The sequence below is a fragment of the Tursiops truncatus genome, chromosome 3 (genome assembly GCF_011762595.2).
Source record: "Tursiops truncatus isolate mTurTru1 chromosome 3, mTurTru1.mat.Y, whole genome shotgun sequence".
Lineage (NCBI taxonomy): Eukaryota > Metazoa > Chordata > Mammalia > Artiodactyla > Delphinidae > Tursiops > Tursiops truncatus.
In genome coordinates this window covers 115,517,420-115,542,806 of record NC_047036.1, presented here as the reverse complement: position 1 = coordinate 115,542,806, position 25,387 = coordinate 115,517,420, and the positions used below count along the sequence as shown (strand labels likewise).

General features: G+C 40.1%; 1 protein-coding gene and 1 pseudogene across 1 annotated transcript in view; one reads left to right on the top strand and one right to left on the bottom strand.

Moving 5' to 3' along the window:
* CTNNA1 (catenin alpha 1) overlaps nucleotides 1-25,387 on the bottom strand; it is a 178,401-nt gene that overhangs the window by 16,706 nt on the left and 136,308 nt on the right. The window contains exons 10-11 of the mRNA XM_019924496.3: nucleotides 15,686-15,778; nucleotides 2,749-2,905 (exon numbers count right to left, since the gene is read on the bottom strand). Coding sequence (XP_019780055.1) covers nucleotides 2,749-2,905; nucleotides 15,686-15,778 — 250 coding nt within the window. The remainder of the gene's footprint in view (nucleotides 1-2,748; nucleotides 2,906-15,685; nucleotides 15,779-25,387) is intronic.
* On the top strand, nucleotides 12,139-13,818 carry LOC117311611 (importin subunit alpha-1 pseudogene; annotated as a pseudogene).

The following is a 25,387-nucleotide window of genomic DNA, read 5'->3' as shown; positions in this document are numbered from 1 at the left end:
CTTTACCAGGTTATACACAAGATGACCATTAATTTTTGAGCCACAAATTTAGGATATAACTTGTAATAAGCACGAGGGAACTTCTGGAACCAATGGGACAGAATATCCAGGAACAATGGATATAGAGCAGCAGAGGGTCCCTTCAGTCCTATCCCCTAAGTAACTTCCCTTTGGATGGATTCTCATGAGTGGGCAGGGCTACAGCAAACACACAGGCCCCAGGGATTTCAAGGGGGATTGATGGTGAAAAATCATTACTAGAACTATTCCTCAAAACCTATCACACTGCCATAGGGCCACAATATCCCAGGACACAGTAAAACACCACCACTCCAAGGAGTCAAGCAGCAGTCTTACTTTTCATTACATAAAATTTTATGAAGTCCACCAACGTTAAGCCAGACCCTGTGCTGGGCACTTGTCCTGAAGCCCCTTACTCAGAAACATGCCCACCTTGCTGACAGACTACTGAGCCTCTGGGTAATAGGAGTGGGCAGATCTCAGCTTCTGGTATAAAGACTGCACACGGTGCTTGCAGATGACGCCTGCTCTCCAATCCACGGGGCACCTCTAGAGAGGCTGTGAGTTGTACAAGGGCCAAGGACTGGGGACCAGTGGGGGCCTGCCCGGTTGAAAATGGGATTCCTCTCAATGAGAGCCAGTGTATCAGGTGAGATGGAGAGACATCTCTAGTCTGCCACATAAAAAGTGCTAAAGCTGCCATGGGTGAGGTAAGTGCATAAGGTATAAAGGAGTCTGAATGCTAAAGATTAACTGGTCAATCCAGTAGAACTCTGCACAGGTATCTGCTTGTCTCTTCCCTTCATCCCATGCCCCTAAAAAGCACACCATAAAAATCAAAGGAATTGTGAATAACAGTCTTGTCCTGTTAATTATTTAATTACTTGACACTGCTAAGCAAGTCTGTGACAAAACATTAGAGAAACACACTAAGGTGGATCTTTAAAATTCAGATGCTCTGAAAGCACCACCACTTTCTGAGAGGGCTGTTCTGTGTTTTTATTTGCTAAATAGAAACTGTCTAAACTCCTTTCCATCAAGTCAACTCTTCTACTTTCCCACATTTGCATAAAAATTGAACATACTCACCAGACAAAAGTGTATCTGTTAAAGAATTTGATTTCTCTTTACTGTTCTTCTGTTTTATGTCATATACCCTAAAGATACTGCCTGGATCCCACTAAATGCTACTGCAAAATCCCTTTTGTTCTCTGATTTGAAGAATGTTGCATGAGGGACATTTGATTCTATTACATTTTATTTTGCTATAAGAAGGACCAAAAACCCCTTGAGACCAAGCCTTACTTGGTAAGTGAGTTTAGGAATGTAATATCTATCTCCGGAGGGGGGCTTTGTATTTAGATATCAGAATTTGTTGTTTGCTTAAAAGTGTGCTGTGAAAGTAGAGTGTTTTTCTCTAAATCTATGAAAAAGAATAATTCAGTACTTCACTGGGGAAAACAACAGAAGGCCAAGATTTCCCAAAAAAGCAATTCCTGCATTTTTGGCACCTGCAAAGATGTGCTTACAAATGGTTTTTTGTTTTAAAGTACCAGCACCTGCAATTTGGCAGTCCTGCAGCAGCATGATTTACCCCCTTGTTTTGCAGTTTATGGATTGCCTGCTCCCCACTATCTCAAGTAGAGCCAAAGCTCCAACCCCAAGGAGAGCGAGCAGACACAGGGGAACGTTGTTATGCAGAACACACTGTCACCTTATATAGGTCACTGCTGGAGGACTGTGCTGTGCATGTACTTAAGCCCTGCTTCTGTTTCAAGCCCCATGGCCACTCACATCTCCCACATTCCAAACTGTGGTTCCCTGGGGTGACAGGTAGTTTCAGCCCTACAAGTACCAGCCGTTGACTCTGCCCACAGCCACTGGCCTCAGGAAACCTGGCACCTCCAGAGAGCAAGCAGTGCAGTCGAGGGCAGCAGAGGCCTGTTAAATGGAGAATGCATTTATACTTGCTCAACTCTAAGAAGATGGATTGAAACTTATCTCTGCGATAAACAGGGAATTGCAGTTGACAGACATGTTCTATATGAATGCAATTTACTATGTCATTACCAGTTTATGTTTATATAATGAAATCAACTGTTTTTGTGAGGTCAATTACCCAGATTTATTTTTTGTAAGTTCATAATTAAAAGGTACTTAAAAATTTCCTCTCTGTTTTCTATCTGTGCATCATGCAGACAGAGTCTTTCGAAAAGTAGGCAGTTAAACTACGATCTTTTCTGAGGGAGAGAGAAAGAGAAGCTTTCCAAGGGGAACAATTTTTACAAAAGAAACTAAAGCTATGATGTTGGGAATCCCTCCTCCTAAGTCTCATAGGCTCATAACAAATAACCACAGCCAGGACACAGGTCAATGTTTTTTCTAAACACAGCAGCAGCAAGAGGGGTGGATGGCTATGGTGTTGTACAGGTCACAGCTGCAAGATCTTACTCTATATAAACAGAGAAAAACCTCTGCCAGGCAGATTACTAATTCACACTTCTAAGATCGAGACCAGCCTCATAACAAGGGAAACAACTCCAACTCCAAGTCCCGCTTTTTTTTGTTGTTGTTGCTGTTTTTAATTAAAATGAAAATCAGCACAATATTATTGCTAGAATAATTTACCTGCCCATACTTGGGGGCATTTTGATTGCCCATTATTGTAACTTAGGTGAAAGTAAGTATGCACAGCCTCACATACTTCTCTGGGGAATCAGCTCATACCTGAGACAGCCAAGAAGTCATCAATGGAAGTAATGTCATCGACAGCATCTGTGAGAACTCGGACTTGTTTTTCCCACTGTTCTTTAAAAAGATCCATGTTCTCTTGGGCCAGTTTACTCTGTGGTTTTGCTGCTAAAGCCAATGCAGCATTGATAACCTGCAAAGACATTAAAGTTCATTGTTTACTCTTTCAGAGTCATGAAAATAAAACAAGTGAGACAATTTGGTCAGCACAGTGTCTATGCTTTGTCTCCTGTGCATTTCATGAGGACGCATGATACCACATGCTCCACTGTTAACAGTTACAAAAATGAAGTAGAGAAGTATTAAACAACAGGCTTTATATGTGAATGGAGAAGTAATACATCTGAAATACAGTAATACATTGGAACTATGGATGATAACAAACAAAAGTATCTCTAATCTCTCCACCCTGTGATAACAACTCTTCACAATTTTTGGCATTATATTCCAGGCTTTTTTTTCCCTCACATACAAACGTTATGTGCCAAATCAAAAAATACATAATTAGAATTATATGCTAGTAAAACTATTCGTTTCTTCTTTTAAATACTCCATATGATATGATACTCCATATCATTAAATGTATGTTAAAAAACATTAACTGTTTATTATTCCATCTTATAGATGCACATCACTATTCTGATTATACGATACCGAGGTTTGTTCCAGTCACCCACCATTCTTAATCTTGTGATGAACATTTGGCATTTTAGGTTCTTGGTACATTCTCAAAGTACAGAAAAAAAAAATTTTTTTTCTGAGATAACTGTAGTTGACATATAATAACTTCACAGAAAGTATAACATTTATTAAGTTTAAAAAGTAATTTCTTCTAGAATAATAAAAAGTAACTTCTTTAGGGAAAAAAAACCCAGCTTTACTGAAAGATAATTTTATATACCAAACAAGTCACCCATTTAAATTGGAAGATTCAAAGATGTTTGGTATATTCAGTTTTGTAACCATCACCACAATCATTTTAGAACATGTCCATCACTCCAGAAAGAAACCCCATACCCACTTGCAGTCACTCCCTATCTCCCTGAACCCTGTCTCCTGGCAACCACTAACTTAACTTCTGTCTTTATGGCTCTGCCTATTCTGGACTTTTCCTTAAAATGGAATCATATTAATATGTGCATTTTTGGAACTAGCTCCTTTCACTTAACATGTTTCCAAGGTTCATACATGCTATAGAATGTATCAGTATTTCATCCTTTTTATTGACAAATAATATGTCATTATATGAATTTATCACATTTTCTTTATTCATTCATCAGCTGACAAACATCTGAATTCTTTCTACTTTTTGGTCATTATGAATAATGCTACTATGAACATTCACATATGTGTTTCGTTTGTTATCATTATTCTTGAATATATAACTAGGAATGGAACTGCTGGATCATATGGTTAACTTTCTGAGGAACTGCCTTACTGTCTTCCAAAGAAGTTGAACCATTTTTCATTCCTACCAGCATGTATGAGGGTTCCAATTTCCCCATATCTTCAACACCTGTTTTCCCTTTTTAAAAAAATTTTAGCCATCCTGGGTGATTCAACATTGTGCACTACTCTTCATTAATTAACTCATTAATTCACTAATGTATCAATGAATCAGTGTGGAGCTAGACTTTGTAAGAAAATCTGGGTGAAGAAAATGTTTCTTAAGAGAGCCAAGTAAACACGGGTCAGGGAATTAATTATATGTCTTAAATATTAAGATAATTTTCCCTTACAAAGAGAAAATTGCTCTCTTTGTTCTGTAATACCTTATATATAATGGAGGAAAAGGACCTCGTCTAAGGTGAATTTTCTCATTCTGATTACAAAACTGTTTACAAAGGACATGATAAATACTAATTTCTGATGAATTAGGAATAGAAAGATACTTAACATACTACTTCAAATAATTATCCAACATGATACTTAGTGGTGAAACTCTAGAATCATTACCTTAAAAATCAAGATGTTATTGATCAGAACACCTACTGTCACCATTAGTTAAATAATAATGGTCTTTCTAGCTAATGAAATAAAGTGGGAAATGGAAATAATAATAAAAAGCTGTTAGAAAGGAGACAAAATTACTTTTCAATGTAGATCATCTTTCTTTATCTAGGAAACTGAAGTGAGTTAACTGAAAAAACTCTTAGAATTAATAGGACTTCATTAAGTTAGCTAGAGACAATATAAATATAAAAATGAGTAACGTTTCTATATACCAGAAAACAGGACATAAAATGAGGGGAATATTAGCTCTTCATGAACGCAATTAATAGAAAATATGTGGGATTAAATCTGTAAAGAAACCCAGAGGACTGAAGTAACAAAAATGACTAAATTTTTCTGAGGTACATTAAAGAAATGTGAATAAATAGAAACACAGTCCTTGTTTAGGAGTAGGAAGACTGACCTATTTATTCACAAATTAATCTGGAACAGTAAATAGCTGAGAATTAGCAAAAAGATATTAGGGATAGAGAGCAAGAGTAATGAAGAGGGACTTCCCTGGTGGTCCAGTGGCTAAGACTCCGTGCTCCCAACGCAGGCAGCCTAGGTTCGATCCCTGATCAGAGAACTAGATCCCACATGCCGCAACTAAGAGCCCGCATGCTGCAACTCAAGATCTCACATGCCGCAACCAAAAGAGATCCTGCACGCGGCAATGAAGATCCAGTGTGCCGCAACAAAGACCCAGTGCAGCCGAATAAATAAGTAAATATTTTTTTAAAAAAAGAGTAATGAAAGGAGTTAAAATGTAATACAAAGCTAAAGGAACTGAAAAGAATAGTCTAAAAACAGACCCTATCACAGAGCAGAATTCAGTGTATGATAAAAGTGACATCACAAATCAGTGAGGAATGGCATATTTCTACATTTGATACGGGCTATTTGGAGAAAAATAAAGTTATAGCTTCACTTCACACTTACATTTATGTGCTACATAAGATTGTTTCCAGATAGATAATGAGTTAAATTTAAAAAAGCCTAAAAGAACGTGTTTGTTTATGCATTTACTGAACATTCCTCATGTCTTAGAAAATTCTCTATTTACATCTGTATTTAAATATACATGACAGATGAAGTATATATAGTGTTAGGTAAATCAGTAAGGAGAACACTAAAATACCGGTAGAAAATGGGGTAAGACATCAACAGCCTACCTAAGGTGACCTACAAATCGCTAGGAAACAACTAGAGGGAAAAGTTTACTCTCACTTATAAATTAATGAGTCACTATTCTTGCTCATTAAATTTGCAGAGAGCCCCAAACCACGCACTACCACCATATATACCATGGCAACTTTTTAAATGCTACTGTTGGCTAAGACCTCCAGTACAACACTGAACAGGACTTTCTTGTCTGGTTTCTGATCCTAGTGGGAAGTATTCAGCCTTTTATCATTAAGTACGATGTTATCAGGCTGAGGAAATTTTCTTCTATTCCTAGTTTACAAAGTGTTTTTATCAGGTCTGGATGTTAGATTCTGTCAAATACTTTTTCTGTTTCATTTCCACCATTCTGGCTACTTCTTCTGTGTCTCTTTTGCTGTCTTGTCTTCCTCCACTAATGCTTAAGTTCTTCAAGGCTTGATCCTATGCTACCTTCTCTCCTCATTCTACACTTCTCCCACCTGTGAGCAATTTCATCATATGATTTTACATACCACCCATCTGCCAACTACTCCCACATCTCCAACCCAGACCATTCGTTTTAGCCCCTAAGTCATTTCCTAGCTACATACCCAACAGCTCTACTCAGATGCCTCAGACATTTCAAAATAAACATGTCTAAAATAAAATTCATGATTTCCTGCTCTGAACCATGTTGAATGGAACTCCTTTAAAATCTTGATCACTCAACTTCAAGTGGACTCATAGTATTGGGGACAGCAAGAAAACTAAATTTCCTTAGTCCAATCAGTCTCTTCCTCTCCTCAAGTCTGAACCCTAAGAGTAATTGTTCCATACCTTCTCCTCAAACCTGTAACACTTCTGCCAGCATCATCACTCTCAGCTTATAGTTCTGCTTCCTATTTAAATGAGAAGATGAATGCAATCAAAAGAGAATGTCTATAGAATCTTTATCACCGCACCTATCCATTTACCTGCATCCATGCCACATGCTCTATCTTACCTCTTTTTACTTATGAATGTTCCTATCTATGCTCCTACCAACCTTGCCACTTGTCCACTGGATCTCATTTCTTCTCTACTCCAGGACAATGTCCTAGCAATTCTCTCTGCTCTATTCTTTATTACCAGTTTTTCCCTTCTACTGGATTATTTCCATCAGCTAAACATAGAAAAATGCTCCCGACTAAAACTCAAAAGCAAAAAACATTCTCAACCCCATATCTACCTCATGCTATCACCCCATGTCTCCATAATCCTTACATTTAATTAGAAAGAGCTGTCAACTTGCTATACTCAATTTATCTCTTCTCTCTTGAATCCACTCCAGTCAAGCTTATCTCTCCTAAATTTCTACCTAAACTTCTTTGCCCAAGATCACTTGTGATCTCTATATGTTGTTCAATCCAAGGATCAGTTCTCAGGTCACATTCTACAACCATTTTACATGAATAATCACTCTTCCTAGGAATACTTATCCCACTTGTCTTCCAAGACAGAGCCAGCTTCTGATGCTCTTCTGGTCAATAACACCTCCTCAATCTCCTTTGCTGGATACTGCTCATCTCCCCAAACTCTAAATGTTAGGGAACCCCAGTTATTTCCCAGACCTTTTTACTCTGGGTTTACACATTCCATTGGTGAACTTATTAAGTCTCATGACTTTAAGCACCATGTATGTGGTAATGGATCTCACATTTATATATTTCATCCAGACCTCTTTCCTGAACTTGACTTTGCTTCTTGCATGTCTAACAAGCACCACAAAATTAACATAAATGACAGCTCCATCCTTCTAGCTACTTAGGATCAAACCCTGGAATTCTGGGCTTCCCTGGTGGCGCAGTGGTTGAGAGTCCGCCTGCCGATGCAGGGGACACGGGTTTGTGCCCCGGTCCGGGAAGATCCCACATGCCACGGAGCGGCTGGGCCCGTGAGCCATGGCCGCTGAGCCTGCGTGTCCAGAGCCTGTGCTCCGCAACGGGAGAGGCTACAACAGTGAAAGGCCCGTGTACCGCAAAAAAAAAAAAAAAAAAAAAACTGGAATTTTTCCTGACTCTTATCTTTCCCCTCCACTTCACAACTAATCCTTCAGTAAGTTCTGTCTTCAAAATATATCCAGACCCTATAACCAGTGCTCACCACTTCCACTGTACTCTTGCCTCTGTTTTGGTCTCCTATGCTGCCGTAACATAATCACAAAACTAGCTGTGCTTAAAACACATATGTGTTATCTTACAGTTCTGAAAGTCAGAAGTCTAAAATGGGTCTTACAGAGCTAAAATCAAAGTGTCAGCATAACTGTTCATTCCAGAGTCTCTAGGGGAGAATCCAGTCCTTGTCTTTTCCAACCTCTAGAGGCTGCCCACATGCCTTGGCTTGTGGCCACATCACTCCAACTCCTGCTTCCACGATCACATCTCCTTCTCTGATACCAACACCACTGCTTCCCTCATATAAGGACCCTTGTGATTATACTGGGGATGCACCCGGATAATCTAGGATAATTTAACCATTTAAAGATCGTTAGTTTATTTACCTCTGCCAAGTCGCTTCTGCTATATAAGGTAACATATTCACAGGTTCCAGGAATTAGAAAATTGGGGGTGGGGGCAGCACATTATTCTGCTAACCACAGCTTCCTAAGGGGTCCCTCTGCTTCTATCCTTCCTCAGAGAAGTCAGAGAGACCCTGCTAAAACCAAAGTTAGATCATGTCAATCCTCTACTCAAAACCCATCAATGGCTTCCCATGTGACTCAGAGTAAAAAGCCAAATGCTTTACCATGGCCCTAAAAGGCTCTATACCATTCACACTCCTGTTAGATACTTGACCCTCCTTCCTCAAAGCCTCTATATTTGCTGTTCCATCTTCCTGGAGTGCTCTCCCCTCAGACACCCTCTCTGACTTGTTCTGTCATCTCCTTTCTGGTCTTTGCTTCTACATCACTTTCTCAGTGAGGTCTTTCTTGACCATCCCAACCATGCTATTTAACACACACACCAACATTACATGTTACATTAGAAGAGAAGGTCTCGAATCAATGATTTAAAAGCTTCTAACTTCAGGGGCTTCCCTGGTGGTGCAGTGGTTGGGAATCTGCCTGCCAATGCAGGGGACATGGGTTCGAGCCCTGGTCCGGGAAGATCCCACATGCCGCAGAGCAACTAGGCCTGTGCACCACAACTACTGAGCCTGTGCTCTAGAGCCCGCAAGCCACAACTACTGAGCCTGTGTGCCACAACTACTGAAGCCCACGCGCCTAGAGCCCATGCTCCACAACAAGAGAAGATACAGCAGTGAGATGCCCACGCACTGCAACAAAGTAGCCCCCACTCACCACAACTAGAGAAAGCCCACACGCAGCAACGAAGATCCAATGCAGCCAAAAATAAACAAATAAATTTATTTTAAAAAAAGAAAACTCCAGGCCAGATGGCTTCATTGATAAACTCCCCCCAAACATTTAAAGAAGAATACCAGTTATATAGACTTCTCAAAAACAATGGAAGAGAGGGAAACACTTTCCAACTTTTATGATATGGAAATCAGACTTTACAAGAAAACAAAACAACAAACCAATACCAATATGCAAGGCTTACAAGGAAACCAGAGTACCTCTGGAGGCCTGTTACCTGCAGGCCTCCATGGGAGGGGGGAAGGGAGGAAAGAGGTACAGAAAATGCTGAGAGAAACTTTTAGTCAGAAGCATCTCCTTTTAGCTCTTCTGTGCAACTACTGTGTAAGAAGATTAGAGAATATCAGAAGTGGAAAAGTGAGGTGATTCAAAGGTAGATGGTCCTATGATTGTGAAATAATACATGAATGAGAACTTGAGGCCACAGGCTTCCCTGGCCCGTATGCCTTGGATGCTCATTTAAGAGCTATATATTTTCCCACTACCTATATAGACCAGGCCTGTCTGGGTTTATGCTTATTTGATGCTTGTCAAGCCTGTTAGCCACAAAAATGATCAGCATTCCCACAGAACAATGGGAGAAGCAGCAATATGGAAGATAAATCTAAGGAGGCAGAAGAAAGAACCAACAATTTTATAAGTTCTTTCTCAATTTAGTTAGTGAGAAATACCCCAAAAAAAAGACAAAGAGGGCTTCCCTGGCGGCGCAGTGGTTGAGAGTTCGCCTGCCGATGCAGGGGACACAGGTTCGTGCCCCGGTCCGGGAAGACCCCACATGCCACGAAGCGGCTGGGCCCGTGAGCCATGGCCGCTGAGCCTGCGTGTCCGGAGCCTGTGGTCCGCAACGGGAGAGGCCACAACAGTGAGAGGCCCACGTACCACCCCCCCAAAAAAGACAAAGAAATGTAGATAAGCAGCAGCTTCAAATACTTCATTCACTCTTGCTTCAATTTCCAAGGAAGGCCATATGAATTATCAACTGTCAGAAACATGCTGTTGGCAGGGTTTTTCTATTTTCTTTTGACCAGCATCAGATGAATTGAAAAACTGAAGTGTTTTAAGCAGCTACCATGCACTAAGACTTGAGCACATCCATGAGCAAGATGATTGGGGGGTGGGGGGCATGGGGCTAGAGAATCAGGTTCTTTCCCAAAACAGTTAGATTTTTTTCCTGATAAAAGCATGTGAGGCTGGGCTCTCTGCTCAGATGGAGAGAGGTCCCCTTTCTGATGAACAGTGCGATACTGCAGACACGAAACAGAAGGCAATGCAGGGAAAGAGCTGACCTACTTTCTTTCCTACTCATAAATCACCAAAAAATGTGGGTGCTTTTTTCTCCCCCAAGCAACAAAATAAATCCACTCTCAGGTCACTTTGCCTGAACTCAACTTTAACACCGCAAATATCAGAGTTAAGTCGCTTAACTACTAAAAAGTTAGTACTTTAGAACAGAATTTCCCATTTCCAAAAATTAATTTGCTATTGGGTGAACTGAAAGATGGAGAAGAAAACTCCTCTACAGGTTCCATCTGTCACCTCTCCTCTCCAGAAAGGAACAATAAGGTCTAGGAACCAACTCCAGACTGTAGGTGGAGCCACAGAAAAGCAGCCCCCGGCAGAGGGGCCAGGGCTGCCTGAATGCAGCAGTGTGGGTGTGAGACCTGAAAAACAAACCGGAAAAACCCAATACTGTGGATGGATGCTGACAGTAGCCTCAAATAAAGAAACATACACTTTAATATAATAACTTTTTGTCTACATGCTACAGCATATTTAGCCTAGTCAAGTTGATTAACGTGCCTAGGGTTTGTTTATCAAACAAGCCAGTGACCCTGGAAGGAAACACCTCAGGACTAGGACCCCCCGATGCCTGACATCACTGCCCACATCAGGCTGAAGAATAAGGAGAGGGCTCCACTCCTCCTGAGAGGGACAGCCATCAGCTACCTTAAAGAAGAGGTCCTTTGAGCATGAAACACATGGCCAGGGTAGGTAAGATGCAGCTCCCAGAAATCTGGTTTACGCTCCTCAAAGAATTTCAAAACTTTAAATTAGTTACCAATCCTTTAAAATTGAGACTTGTCAAAAAAATCTGAATTGCTGACTTCTCTTTAAAAATAATGAAAGAATCTAGCAATAATGGGTTGGAGTGGAGTCACAGTTACCTCATTTAGAAATGGCACATGCTACATAGTTTGTCATTACCATGCCTGCAAATGTCTACTGTATTTGCCATCACTGAACCTGCCCAGCCCTGTCTGTGAGCAAGGGTAGGAAGGGGCCTAGGAGAGAATCTGAAGGAATAATCACACCTAGAGAAACACCTTTTTATCTAGGACATACACCCAATTCCAAGCGTGGTCTGGACACTGTCTTGAGGTCTGTTCTAGCAGGAGAAATGAACCTACAAAGGAGAGGGAAAAAAGGTGCTTTCTGAGGGCAACCTAAAACCTGGGCAACATGTCCCAGCCAAACATGACTTATGCACATCATCACTCTCATTAGGATCTACTAGACTCTCCATGTGATTTTTTTTTCTAGGCTTTAAGATCATTTATATAAATACTCTTAGTAGGTGTGATCAGCGTATGTTACCATCTGTTTCAGCCAATATGTGAAAGCATTGTCGCTTTTCAAGCATTTCAAAATCAAATGGAGAACCAAAGGCATTAAAAATAAAGTGCTGGCACACCCTCGGGCTGACCGTAGTGGACATTGTGAGGGCAGCCCATGCGCAGCCTGTGCGCCCCGCACCACCTCCTGTGGAAGCTTGAGTCAACTGTGTAGCTTTCTTCCTTTGTCTCATAACCATGTCCACCAATGAGGATGCTAGTTCACCAGCTGCCCGCCTTAACAGATTAAAGAACAAGGGGAAAGACAGTACAGAAATGAGGCAGCGCTGAACAGAAGTTAATGTGGAGCTCAGGAAAGCTAAGAAGGATGACCAGACGCTGAAAAGGAGAAATGTCAGCTCCTTTCCAGATGCTGCTGCTTCTCCACTGCAGGAAAACCGCAAAAACCGGGGCACTGTAAATTGGTCTGTTGATGATATTGTCAAAGGCATAAATAGCAACAACTTGGAAAGCCAGCTCCAAGCTACTCAAGCTGCTAGGAAACTGCTTTCTAGGGTAAAATAGCCCCCCACAGACAGCATAATCCGGGCTGGTTTGATTCCAAAATTTGTGTCCTTCTTGAGCAGAACGGATTGTAGTCCCATTCAGTTTGAATCTGCTTGGGCCCTCACTAACAATGCTTCCGGGACATCAGAACAGACCAAGGCTGTGGTAGATGGAGGTGCTATCCCAGCATTCATTTCTCTGTTGGCATCTCCCCACGCTCACATCAGTGAACAAGCTGTATGGGCTCTAGGAAACACTGCAGGTGATAGCTCGGTTTTCCGAGACTTGGTTATCAAGTATGGTCCAGTTGACCTGCTGTTGGCACTTTTGGTGGTTCCTGATGTGTCATCTTTAGCACGTGGTTACTTACATAATTTTACCTGGACACTTTCAAATCTTTGTCGCAACAAGAATCGTGCACCCCCCCTTAGACTCTGTTGAGCAAATTCTTCCTACTTTAGTTCATCTCCTGCATCACGATGACCCAGAAGTTTTAGCTGATACCTGCTGGGCTATTTCCTGCCTTACCAATGGTCCACATGAACGGATTGAAATGGTTGTGAAAACTGGGGTTGTACCCCAACTTGTGAAGCTTTTAGGAGCTACTGAATTGCCAGTTGTGACTCTTGCACAAAGAGCCATAGGGAATATTGTCATTGGAACAGATGAACAGACTCAGGTTGTAATAGATGCAGGAGCACTTGCCATCTTTCCCAGCCTGCTAACAAACTCCAAAACTAACATTCAGAAGGAAGCTACATGGACAATGTCAAACATCACGGCTGGCCGCCAGGACCAGATACAACAAGCTGTAAATCACGGATTAGTCCCGTTCCTTGTTGGCGTTCTCTCTAAGGCCGACTTTAGGACACAAAAGGAAGCTGTATGGGCTGTAACCAACTATACACGTGGCGGAACAGTTGAGCAGATCGTATACCTTGTTCACTGTGGCATAACAGAGCCGTTGATGAACCTCCTAACTGCGAAAGACACCAAAATTCCTCTGGTTATTCTGGATGCCATCTCAAATATCTTTCACGCTGCTGAGAAACTAGGGGAAACTGAGAAACTTAGTATGATGACTGGAGAATGTGGAGGTTTGGACAAAATTGAAGCTCTACAAAACCATGAAAATGAGTCTGTGTACAAAGCTTCATTAAACTTGATTGAGATTGAGATCCTCCTCTTTCTCTGTGGAGGAAGAGGAAGATCAAAATGTTGTGCCAGAAACTACCTCTGAAGGGTTTACATTCCAAGTTCAGGATGGCACTGCTGGGACCTTCAACTTTTAGATTGTACACCTGAGGCATTAAGTTGTTTGTTGTGTACTATGTTTGGTAGAAGTTTGTCTTACTGTTTCTCTACTAAGAACTCTTTTTACATGTGGTTTGTTATTGTAGCACTTTTTACAAAGAAACTATTCTTGAACAGTTCCAAACTGTACATACTATATGAAGCTTCTCCTCTCAGTGGGTTTCTTATTTCTATGTGGAATTTCATATCTTGCAGTGTCCTGTAAATAAAGATTAAATTCCACCCTTTTCTTAAAAAATAAAAAAATAAATAAAATGCTGATAGGGTAAAATGGCAAGCTTGAGAAAAGAATGCCAAATCTTTAAAATCTACTCTCAATTTATTTCATACAACTTGGTCATCCATGAACTTTCTGTAGGTGATTAAATTCATTGTGCTTATTATCTGTACAGCTATTGACCAGTAGCAGACTTCATGACTGGATTAAAGCTGGGGAAATGTTGATTAGATAATGTGGATCCACACCTGGCTCATCACACTCATACTCAGATGAAGCAGCTCTCACTGGCATACTAACCCACATGGTTGAGAATGAGAATAAATGCCCTAGCTAACCTGTGTACCAGTTAGGATCCCAGGTTAATAACCAGGCTTTACTTATTTTGGTCACCTACCTTGAGTGTCAGGAATTATACATATGAAAGAACCAAAGTATTAGTCACGGTATATTTTAAAGTTGGTTGCAGACATAACATAGAAATTTCATTCCTGTTACCTCTATTCTATTACTCCAGTTCCCTTGCTTTATTCCCCTTTATTTGTGGTCAATGCAATCTGAGAGGACATTTAGAAAGAGTTTAATGTAAATCTTCAGAGTATGCCCATGACCATTCTCTACCTGGGAAATTGAAGAGGCAACCTCTTCCACCAAAACAGCACTGACACTGCTTAGAAATCCCTGAGGGGCAAGGAGTGTCAGGCACACAAAAAGGATCAGTTCCCCTCACAGGAGGCAGGCAACTCACCTAACATTAAACAAAGCAACCATTCTTCTGTGTGCTTCAGAGTCTTTCTAGAGCCCCAGATGCTTAACCTAGCCTGATCACCAGTCTTCCAATATGCCATTATAAACGGAGAAAAGTTCTTAAGCTTTTACTTCAGTAGCTGGCTGAATTACATTATTAATATCTGTATCATAAGGCTACTTCAAGACATAGCTAAGTAAGGCTTCTAGCTCTTGAATCTCATTCCCTCTAACAAGATCCAAATACTGGGCATCACAATGGAGTGTGGGTGGGTAACAGTTATTCTTTCAGGCTTGTGCGTAACCATCCCGATTCCAGGACTACCACATGTTGCAGATGGCCCTCCCTTAGGGAGGGTGTAGAATGGCCACTGCCTACTCTCCATTTGCCAGCAATGGAGGACACTATACATTTTTTTTTTTTTTGGCTTCATTTTTTGGCTTCACTGCTGCATGGGGTTTTCTCTAGTTGCGGTGAGCGGGGGCTACTCTTCCTTGCGGTGCACGGGCTTCTCATTGTGGTGGCTTCTCTTGTTGTGGAGCACTGGCTCTAGGAGCACAGACTTCAGTAGTTGTGGCATGCAGACTCAGCAGTTGTGGCTCGCGGGCTCTAGAGCACAGGCTCAGCAGCTCCGCAGCATGTGGGATCTTCCTGGACCAGGGATCGAACCCATGTCCCCTGCACTGGCAGGCAGATTCTTAACCACTGTGCCACCAGGGAAGTCCCGACACTATACATTTTTAATGAAGGGCAAGGAGACAGTAACACATGATGCCTTAAGGGAATATCGCTTAAAGTCAAACAAATTTCTCAAGCTATATAGACTGTGGATCAGCGTTCTGTCCTCAAGACTTCTATCTAAAATCCTAAAAATGAAACTAACAAAATAAACCTCATCCCCACTCTAATAACCCAAATCCAATTTGGTGAAACCTTAAACATTGCTGGTTGTACTTTACCTGAGGACAGAGGGCTTCTAGCTGGCTTGCAGACATTCGAACAAGCTTTACACCTTCTTCATTGTTTGAGATGGAACAGGCCAAGTTGGCAACCTAGAAGAAAAGATGAAAAAGACCTTTGAAGATTTTTCTCTTTTAACTTTAAAGGAAAACAAATGTACACCTACCCCATCCCTGACCTTTACAGAACAAATGACAAAAGCACCAAAAGTGTTTTACTTCTCACAGATTGATTACCTGCTTATGAGGACAAATTTTTTTAGCTCTGTGCTAAGGAAATTAAACTCATAACACAGGTCACATTGTAAGCTGGTGGCAGAACACTGAAAGATCCTAGGGCTTGTAACTCACCAGCTTTACATGGGCTCTAACCTGCCTGAACAGTAAGTTGAGAAAAAGGGTCTCCTGGTGTGAGACGTGAGAAAAACCAAGGAACCAAAGGCACCAAAGAATCATTGGTACCCTCAAATAAAAATGTACTCTGCAGCTGTTCTTAAAGGAAGGAAATCGAAATTCTAAGCTGCTGTTCTCATTTGACAGGTGAATGGATGCTTACTTTAAGCCAAGATGAGTTTTATTTGAACGCAAGGCTATTTTTCAAATTAAAAAAATAGCATTAACACATCAAGATGGACCCAAGTCCACCCTCATCAGAAATGGAAGAAGAAACAGAGATGATATCCCATAGTTAAGAGCAAAACTGTCTTTTAACTGGTTTCTCAAAAGCACTGACAGCTGGACTGTTTCCTGAATGATGCTATTTCATTTGAACTAAAATCTTTACCTTGCTATCCAACTGCCTCAATGACACTACTCATGTAGCCAGAAACAATCTTTCCAAGTTGTATCATACTTCTGCTGAAGCTCTGGCTGTGCTGAGAATGTTGTTCTGTAGCGGCTGCTAGGGCTGTGATCACTTACCACTGTTTCTAAATAAACAGGCTTGCCAATTCCATTAGCAATACCAAGGACCAACTGAATACACAGTGCTGAGACATATCTTACCCCAGTTGCAAACTGAGTTATGAATGATAGAGGCGTAGGCAGTTGAATAACAGAGGCACTTTCTGAGAATTTAAAATGCCAGAGTAAACAAGGGCAATGGCAATAACCTTTGATTTTCACTCCTCCACCCAAGTTAAGCAGATAAAGGCACAAGAAAAATTATATACCATTACTGTTGTTCGCAGTGTTACAGTTAGGGATTATCAGCTTTCTGTAAGACTGCGAACTATCACAATCCTGCAATGCCTAATCACAAGAAGAAACAAAAGAACATAGAACTTAAACATAAAAATGTGCGGAAAAAGAAAATTAAGTCAGATCTTTAATGGGTAAGGGCCTTCAAAATCACACAAAAGAAGTAAGATTTATACTCCCTGAAGGTTACAATTCCACTTTCCAGTGTCAACTGGACCTGAGCAAAGAGGCACTTCTATTCATGATGACAGTCTATAGAGATAATTGTTGATTTCTATTTGTTTCCTTTAAAAGTGCTACAAAATATGACCTACGCTAAATTCTGTAGAAGATAAAACTGTTACAAACATTATCCCTCAAATGTACATTTTATGGATGCTCTACTGAAGGAGAAAGCTTAAATTAGATGTGTTTATGAAGCCACAGCTTTTATTGCTTCACTGCCTTAACAAGGCATTTTGAAACCAAATATAAAATTTGAGGCTGATGACTGAATTAGCAATTTGGGACAACAAAGATCCCTAGTCCCACCCCATGCCCACCATTTTCGGAGGCCAGTCAAATGTTAGATTCAGGAAGGTCTGTCACTGTTTCTGCCTTCCACTCTCTAGCCACTACTAGTATAATTTTATATTCTCCCAATTTTATGAATCTGTAAAACTCAGAAAAAAATAATTAAATTAAGAAGCAAAGGATTACAATAAGTATTATCTACTACAGATCAGACACATGAGATTGTGTGTGGCTAAAGGCTGAAATGGCTGACTTTTGTAAACCATCTTTCCTGTTTCCTGATACAAATCCTAACAAGACTTGGGAAGACTTATTCTTTATTTTAAAAACATTACTTTAATGTTCTACAAGAGTACACTGCCTGTTTCAGGAGGCCACCCCGTCTGCCCTGGGAGGAGGAAGTGGGCACCTGTCACTGACAGTCTTCTCCAGATGAATGAGCTTCAATTCACCCTCCAGGGAAAGCGCCACTCACTCCTAACAATGACAAATGTGCAAATGCAACATCTCGACCACAGCTCTCTGAGAAGCTAACCTCATATACTAGTGCCAGGCTTGACTGCCATGAAAGCTGGGAATGAGGGAAGGGGCTTCCTAAATACCTCTTTGTGGGGCTCTAGAAATCTGGGATAGCAGCTCAGTAGACTGAAGAAGTTTCTGAAGTTTGAATTAAAAATACTCAGAGCAGCTAACTTCCAGAGAACCTAGCAGAGCGGAGACTTTGGAGAGTGATGAGTAACATCTCTAATTTGCTCTCGGAATAAATTTTTATATCTTTGCTACCACAGTAATTTGTGTATTAACAATTTAAACATCTTAGATTCCTGCTAATCTAAGAGGTCGGCTAAGACTGACGCTATGACTACCAGCTTTGGAATCATGAGGCCTCTTTTGCACCACTTCTGCCTATCCCATTTAAGTTTGGACCCTGTAGAAGAACACAACATTTCAGAAACCTTTCAACTCCCTGATTGAAAAAAACCAAAGAACAGCCCTGGGCTTTAGCTGGTTTTAGGAGTAGCCCAGTAATAATCTGTGCTGTGCAGGAAAAAATTGTCACAGCCAGGCTGTGTCAAATCAACAAATATGACATCTGTACATGACAGGAAAGACAACTTTTCAGACATGTAGGAAAGCTCTAGAATTTCTTTACTTAAATAAAATGTATGAAACAAGGTTACAAGGGGGAAAAAATATACCATTATGACAAATTTTCCTCTGTTATACATGTGTTGATGACTTTAAATAAATTTAAAATTTGTTTAAGTCAAACATAAGTTGTTTCCCACTGCCCCTTACCCTGGAACCTTTGCAGGAAGACAAGAAGAGATTTGTTTTTGTTCTTGGTAATAAATTAATGACCTACTCTCACAGTAGCCTATACCTGTTGTGGAGGTGCAACAAGTGACAAGAATTGTGGAACAGGGAGCTTTTAAGTCTTAAGTAGTGACACCACGACCTGAGTAGCATGCCGTAAAGTTGAAGCTCAAACTCTACATCACTTGCCATGTGATCTTGGGTCAAGCTACCACCTGAGTTTTCTTCTTCAAAATGGTTAAGCTCTCTGTACTCTCAAAAAATCCAAAGTAATAATAAATCAACTTTTCCAAACTTGTCATATATGAAGAGAGAAGTCCCAACTGCACATCATATAAATTTCAGAACCACTGAAGAAATTTCTAACAATTACTTCCAAACCCACAGAAGAAATGATGATGAAACAGAGGTCAAGCTTCCAACTTTCCAATTTCCAGGGACGGGTGTTGGCTATCTTATTAGGAGGAACAAGATAGCTAACCAAAAAGTGAAGCACACATGGGTGACAGAAAACTTCCAAACTGGACTGTGATGATGACTGCATAGTTCTGTAAACTTAGTAAAAACCATTGAATTGTACACTTAAAATGGGTGAGTTTTATGGTATATAAATTATACCTCAATCATGCTGTTAAAAAAAAATGTAGGGTAAGCAGGTGAGTAATTAAGGGAAATCAGCAGAGGCTAGAAATGAGAAAACAGAAATTCAGAGAGGTAAGCAAGCACTGAAAACTGTTTATGAAGGGAGTATGTGTGCCATTCTGTGGTCAGAACTTGGGTTTTTAATGGGTCTCATAAGGTAGATGCCTTAGATGAGAGACTCTGCACAGAGCTGGGACAGCCAAAAGGCAACATCCTAAGTGAAAGAGTGAATTAAGAGAAAAGTCAACATGAAGAGCAAAATAGTAGGATACTTGCCAGTATAAGCCCTAATCACTCCCTCAAGGAGGAGAAAAAAAAAAGGTCTCTCCTGTAAATTCTAACCAAAGGCTGGCCCTCCTCAGGGGTTTAGGTATAGAAATTATATTATTTATCTGGCCCCCCAAAACTTTTAGGTTTAGGAGGTCATGTATTAGTAGTATCCGTAAGCAACTGGCAGAAGTAAATATAAATGGAAATTTTCTCTGATGGAAAGTAATCTAAACCCAGGCCTCAAAGAATTCCCAAATACGAAATACCAGGAATGTGAACCCACAATAAAAAATACAGGAAGTACACAAGGAAATAAGGCATCTTGAGCAAAAGAACTGTGTAATAAGATCCATGACTTGCAGATACTTAAACGATCAAAAGTGGAGTATTAAGAAATATGTTTTTTTTACATTAACAGAGATAACACAAAGGATACAAAGTATAGAAAAGGAAAAACACACTCAGAAATAACTAGGCAGATTTGAGAAGGATCAAAATAGAACTTTAAGAGAAAAGTAATAATGTCTACCATTTCTAGATATTTAAAATAATATCGACTAGACACTGCTGAAAAGAGAATTACTAACCTGGAAAGTCAAACTGAAGAAATTATTCAGGAAAACCAAGACATTTTCATGACATGAAACCATAAAAGGAATTAAGAGACATGAAAGATAAATTGAGGTCTATTATTCAACTATGAGGATTTCAGAAGGGAAGACAGGGAGAATGCAAAAGAGGCAATACTGCAAGAGGTAACAGCTGAAATTTTTCAGCATGGATGAAACAATTTTCAGATCTGGGAAGATAAATTCTAAGCAGAGTAAATAAAAGGAAATCTACACCCTGACACACTGAAGTGAAGCTTTAGAACAAAAGTGATTTTAAAAACAGCCAGAAAGTAAATACAAATTATCTACAAAGAAAGCTCAGTGAGATTGACTGCTGATTTCTCAACAGCAACAATGGAAGCCAGAGATAGGGTAATAATATTTTCAAATCCCTGAAGGGAGGCAGTGGGGGGAATCATCCCAGGACTATACATCCAATAAAATTATTTTTTCAAGAATTAAGCCAAAATAAAGACACTAAGACAAAACAAAAACAAAACCAATCTCAGAGCATTTACTCCAGACAGATCTTTCCTGCCCCAACTAAAGGTGTTTAATAAAGATGCTTTAGGAAAAAAGGAAGCAATCCCAGAAGGAAGGTTTAATATGCAAGAAGAAATGGGAAGCAATGAAAATATGGTATCAGATAAATTTTATGCAAAAGTTGAAATAAGTGAATAAAGCAATACCAACAGTGTCTAACTCATGGGGCTAAAAATTAAGAGAACCAAACTACTGGACAACAATAACATCTAAGTTAGAGAATAACTAAAGTCAAAGCATTCTAAGATTCTCATACTGTTTCAGAAGGAGGAAAAGATACTACTTACCCTCAACCTCTGAATTTAAACATGCATGCTTAAAATATCCAGAGTTGCTAGTAATAAAATGGAGTGTATGATTTCCAAATGAGAAGGGCGGGGGGGAATAGAAGGAAGTGGGAGGACTCAATCAATCCAAAAGAGGGAAGGAGAGTTAGAAACAGAGGAGGAGGGATGGAAGCAGGGTTAAGAAGGGGAAAGAGAGAACAAAAATGCAATGGTAAGAATGAATCCACATGTCATAATGATAATAAATGTGTGTGTACAAAACTCCCTAATTAACAGGAAAAAAAACCCCTGCTAACCTGAATAACAATAACTAAACATATGCTCTTTACAGGACACGTTTAAAACACAAAGAAACTGGAAGGTTGAATATTATTTTAAAAAAGAAAGAAAGCTACACTGGGATGATCAGGAGGAAGCACTGGACTCACAGACTCACAGCCCTCAGTTCTCCTAATATTGTTACTGGGAGACGGAAGGCCACATGCTGGGTTAGCTCCTCATCACAGCTCTTTGGAACTCAATTCAGTGTCAACTGAATATTATGACCTTGCCATTTTAGAGGGAATTTACAAAAAAAAAAAAAAATCATGTGGACTCTGTCACTACATTTATTACTAAAATGTTGAGGACCCTATGTATTAAATCATTCACTGCCCCTTATGTAAAAGTCCCAAGTAAGGATTTTTTTTTTTAACATTTTACGATAGGCTCATTTCCCATGAAAAAATGGGCATACTTCTTCCATTCTAAAGACAAGAATACAGAACTGATTGTGTGTCTTCCTTTCCTCCATGCTACCAGGAAGTGCAGTAACACAACCAAACTCAAGCATGGCAATTATAGCTCGTAATTGTGTATTATTTCTCTCCTACGTCCTGATTTTCTACATCTACCTTAATTTCTCTTACATGTTTTTGTTCAAAATAAGCCATGCCAAATCTAATTTTAGGGATATAAGTATCTCTAGTAACAGGATTAGAAATTGTGAATTTACTAAAACATCATAAACTATTTTAAACAGCTTGGCTATGTGATATTTTTAAAAAGGCTTTCATGTGTAGATAACCACCCAGGTGATATTGTCATCATTTCCATTTACATGTTATTATACAGATCACTTAAAAAGTTCCCTATTTCTGTCTAATCTCCTGAATAATCTGTCAATAAGGCTAGGAAGGGTGCCTGTCTAAACACTAGTCCATCAGGTCTACTGGTGAGGCAATAGGAGGGCCTACACTCTTTTCTGAAGCAGGGCCAGAGTTGGGCAGAGTGCTTCCTTAATTGTTCCTGCCAACACTCCAAGAGAAAAGAATCTCAATGCTCCTTGAGAACAAGATACATCCATTTGCCTTCACCTGACCATCCCAAAATTTGACTACGTGGTTCAGTTCAGCCAAAAAAGCTTGGTGTTAAGGTGTTAAAATAGTACAGGCAAGACACTTTGGTCTTACACAACCCCATGCATGTGAAATTACACACCCTTGAAAATGTGAGAAAACCAAGCACAATATGCTCAGGAAATTCTTGATTCTGAGGTCAGCATTCTTCCCTAAGAATACCCAACTGCTTTCATGCAAACATCCTACTGTCCTGGAAAACTGAAGCTTCATTTGATTGGCCATTTGCAAGAATTTCAGCCTATAGTATTGTACAGAGGTACTGAGAAAATATCCAAGATGTCACAGGCAGATGGTATAAGGTCAGTGTTTAATTCAAATGCCCCTTACAGAGGTTTCTGCAAGGTCACTTTACTGCGTATTATAAGCACAACACAGAATAAAAGTTATAATGAAGATCATTCAATTTGCAGTTAAAATACACATTTCAAGCCAATAAAGCCACAACCTATAAAGTCCTGGATAATGGGAAATACTTGGTCCTGGGGTGGTGGTGGTGGGGGACATAGCAAGTAATGATAATCCAGCTCAAAATCATACCAGTTACATTTACTTTTTGGTTCTTAATTCACAAGGCAATGAACAAAACACTATCTTATTGTACAGTGTCTCGGGCTGAGGGGAAAGGGATACTAAATGATAGACAGTTTTTACAGGCAAGATTTCATGAATTGTATTTTTCCTATTTTACTCTCAATTCATGAAATTGAAAAGGAACCAGAAGACAGCAAAATTAAAAAGGGAAAACTGATTGCTCTTTAGCTATTAAGCTGCTCACAGCAAAGGAGGTAGGCAAAGAATGAAGCAATTAAAAAGGACACGTGGGTGTTGCATTATTGACAAAAAGGTTAATATTTCTGACAGAAAATAAATTTTTCACTTCAATACACTAAACTGACAAGCAATATAAAGAAATCATTAACAGAAGAAAACGGTGAACAGAAGGGTCACCAGCTCATCAACACTGACCCTCAGCTCCTGCTCCCCTACTCACTGGCCTTGAGACGCACAACCTCTATGTACCCTTCACATAAGAAAAGGGGATTCAATACCATGTGGGGAGGTAATAGATCCCACTGACAACTGTAGTGTGAGGCAGTCAGAGGTCCTAGTCAGACCCTGAGAAAATAAGAGCAGCCACACAGCAAACACTCTGTTATTTGCTTTCCCAAGTAAAATCACAGTCATTTAATAAGGATCCAATAGGCAGCAGGCACCACACAGCCTTCCAAACACTATGCCCACACAGAGGGGCTGGAGAAATCCACTTCTGCTCATAAAACCTCACCAGTCAGTATGTGGTTTTTATGCTTCAAGCTAATCTTGTATTTCCATAATGTGGTATACAGAGAAGGTACCATAATATTCCCATTTCTCTGTGGATGCTATCCCTAATACTACTCAGAAACTATTAGTACATTTGAAGCAACTTTACATGACAACCCAAATTATAGCATAACGTTTTTACACTACTTTATTTGGCCGGGGTGGGCAGGGACAGAGATCAAGACAAAAGTTAAGGAGTCTGTAACTGGCTGAACAGCTAACTATACACAAAGAATCGTACAATCAACACAATGATTTCTAGTGGCAAGCTGAAAGAAAGTTTCTATCCCATGGGTTGTCTTAGACAGTACTTTATAAACATACTGGATAAAAGGAGAAAAGATATGCTTATTTTTTTAAAAAGAAAGAAATGATACAAGTTTGGAAGGGGTTGTCAATAATATGAAGAGCAATGCCAGCAATAGTCCTGACAGGACAGAACACTAGACTGAATCTAAGAAGTTTATACTGCATGAGTGTCAAAACAGAGAGAGTCAAACAACCAACTGCACCCACACAGACCAGGATGGAGAAGATGGAGTTGAGCAGCAGCACCTCTGGAAGCAAAATCCTGGAGCTGACTGTGAGGTCACTGCCCAAAAGCCAGTGGACGCTTTGGCTGCTCTACGTCCATCCGCCCGCTCTTGCAGCAGGTGTTCAATAAGGACTGGCACTTAAGTGGCAAGCATTCAGAGAAGAGGCAGAATGAAGAGAGCCTCTCAAAGGCCTGAGGAAATCACTTAGACTAGTGCTGTCCAACAGGAATACAATGTGAGCCACATTAAGAGGTGAGATTAGAAAAAATAATATTTAATCTCAAGATAATATATTTCAACATGTAATCAATAAAAAAGATAATGAAATCTTTTACATTCTTTTTCCATGCCACATCTTTGAAATCAGGTGTCTATTTTCACTTATAGCTCCTCTCAATTCATTTGTGTGCAGCAGTAAAAAGATGGACAGGGAGTGTTCCAGAGAAGGAGACTGTGGCCCCCCATTCCTAACAACCAGAGAAATCCACCAGTGGAAGGTGCCGCCTCTGGAAGGAGGGAGTTTCCCACTACAGAATGAGTCTAAGAAAGGGTAAGTGTCAATACACGGATATTAAACAGAAGGGGATTTATACACCAGAGGGAGAATCAATGATTCTATGAGAAAGAACCATTCACTTAGGAGAGAAGAGATGGACTCAATCAGAAAACTGGGCTCCTAACGGGCGAACCTCCAGGGAAAAGTAAAACCAAACAATGCAAGGAACACCAGATAAAACAAGTGGTAAATCGCTGGGTAAATGGCCACAAACAGGATCTACATAAAGCTGCAAGAAACAAACCTGCCCTGTCTTACCTCTTCCATGTCGTATTTATGGCTGGGTAGCAAGCTATCCAAAAACCATGCACTCCACATTCCTTCAAGATGGGGAGGTGTTGTATAATAAAAAAATGTCTGGTCTTTGCACTGGATTCCTGGGAGGAAACTTCTAAATCCTTGAGAGATTTCAGGAGTGACAGGAGTGTCTTTCTTATTCATCATTTATGCTAACGAGGTAACTCCAGCTGAGCCCCTATATATGTTAGACTAATGAGATGACTG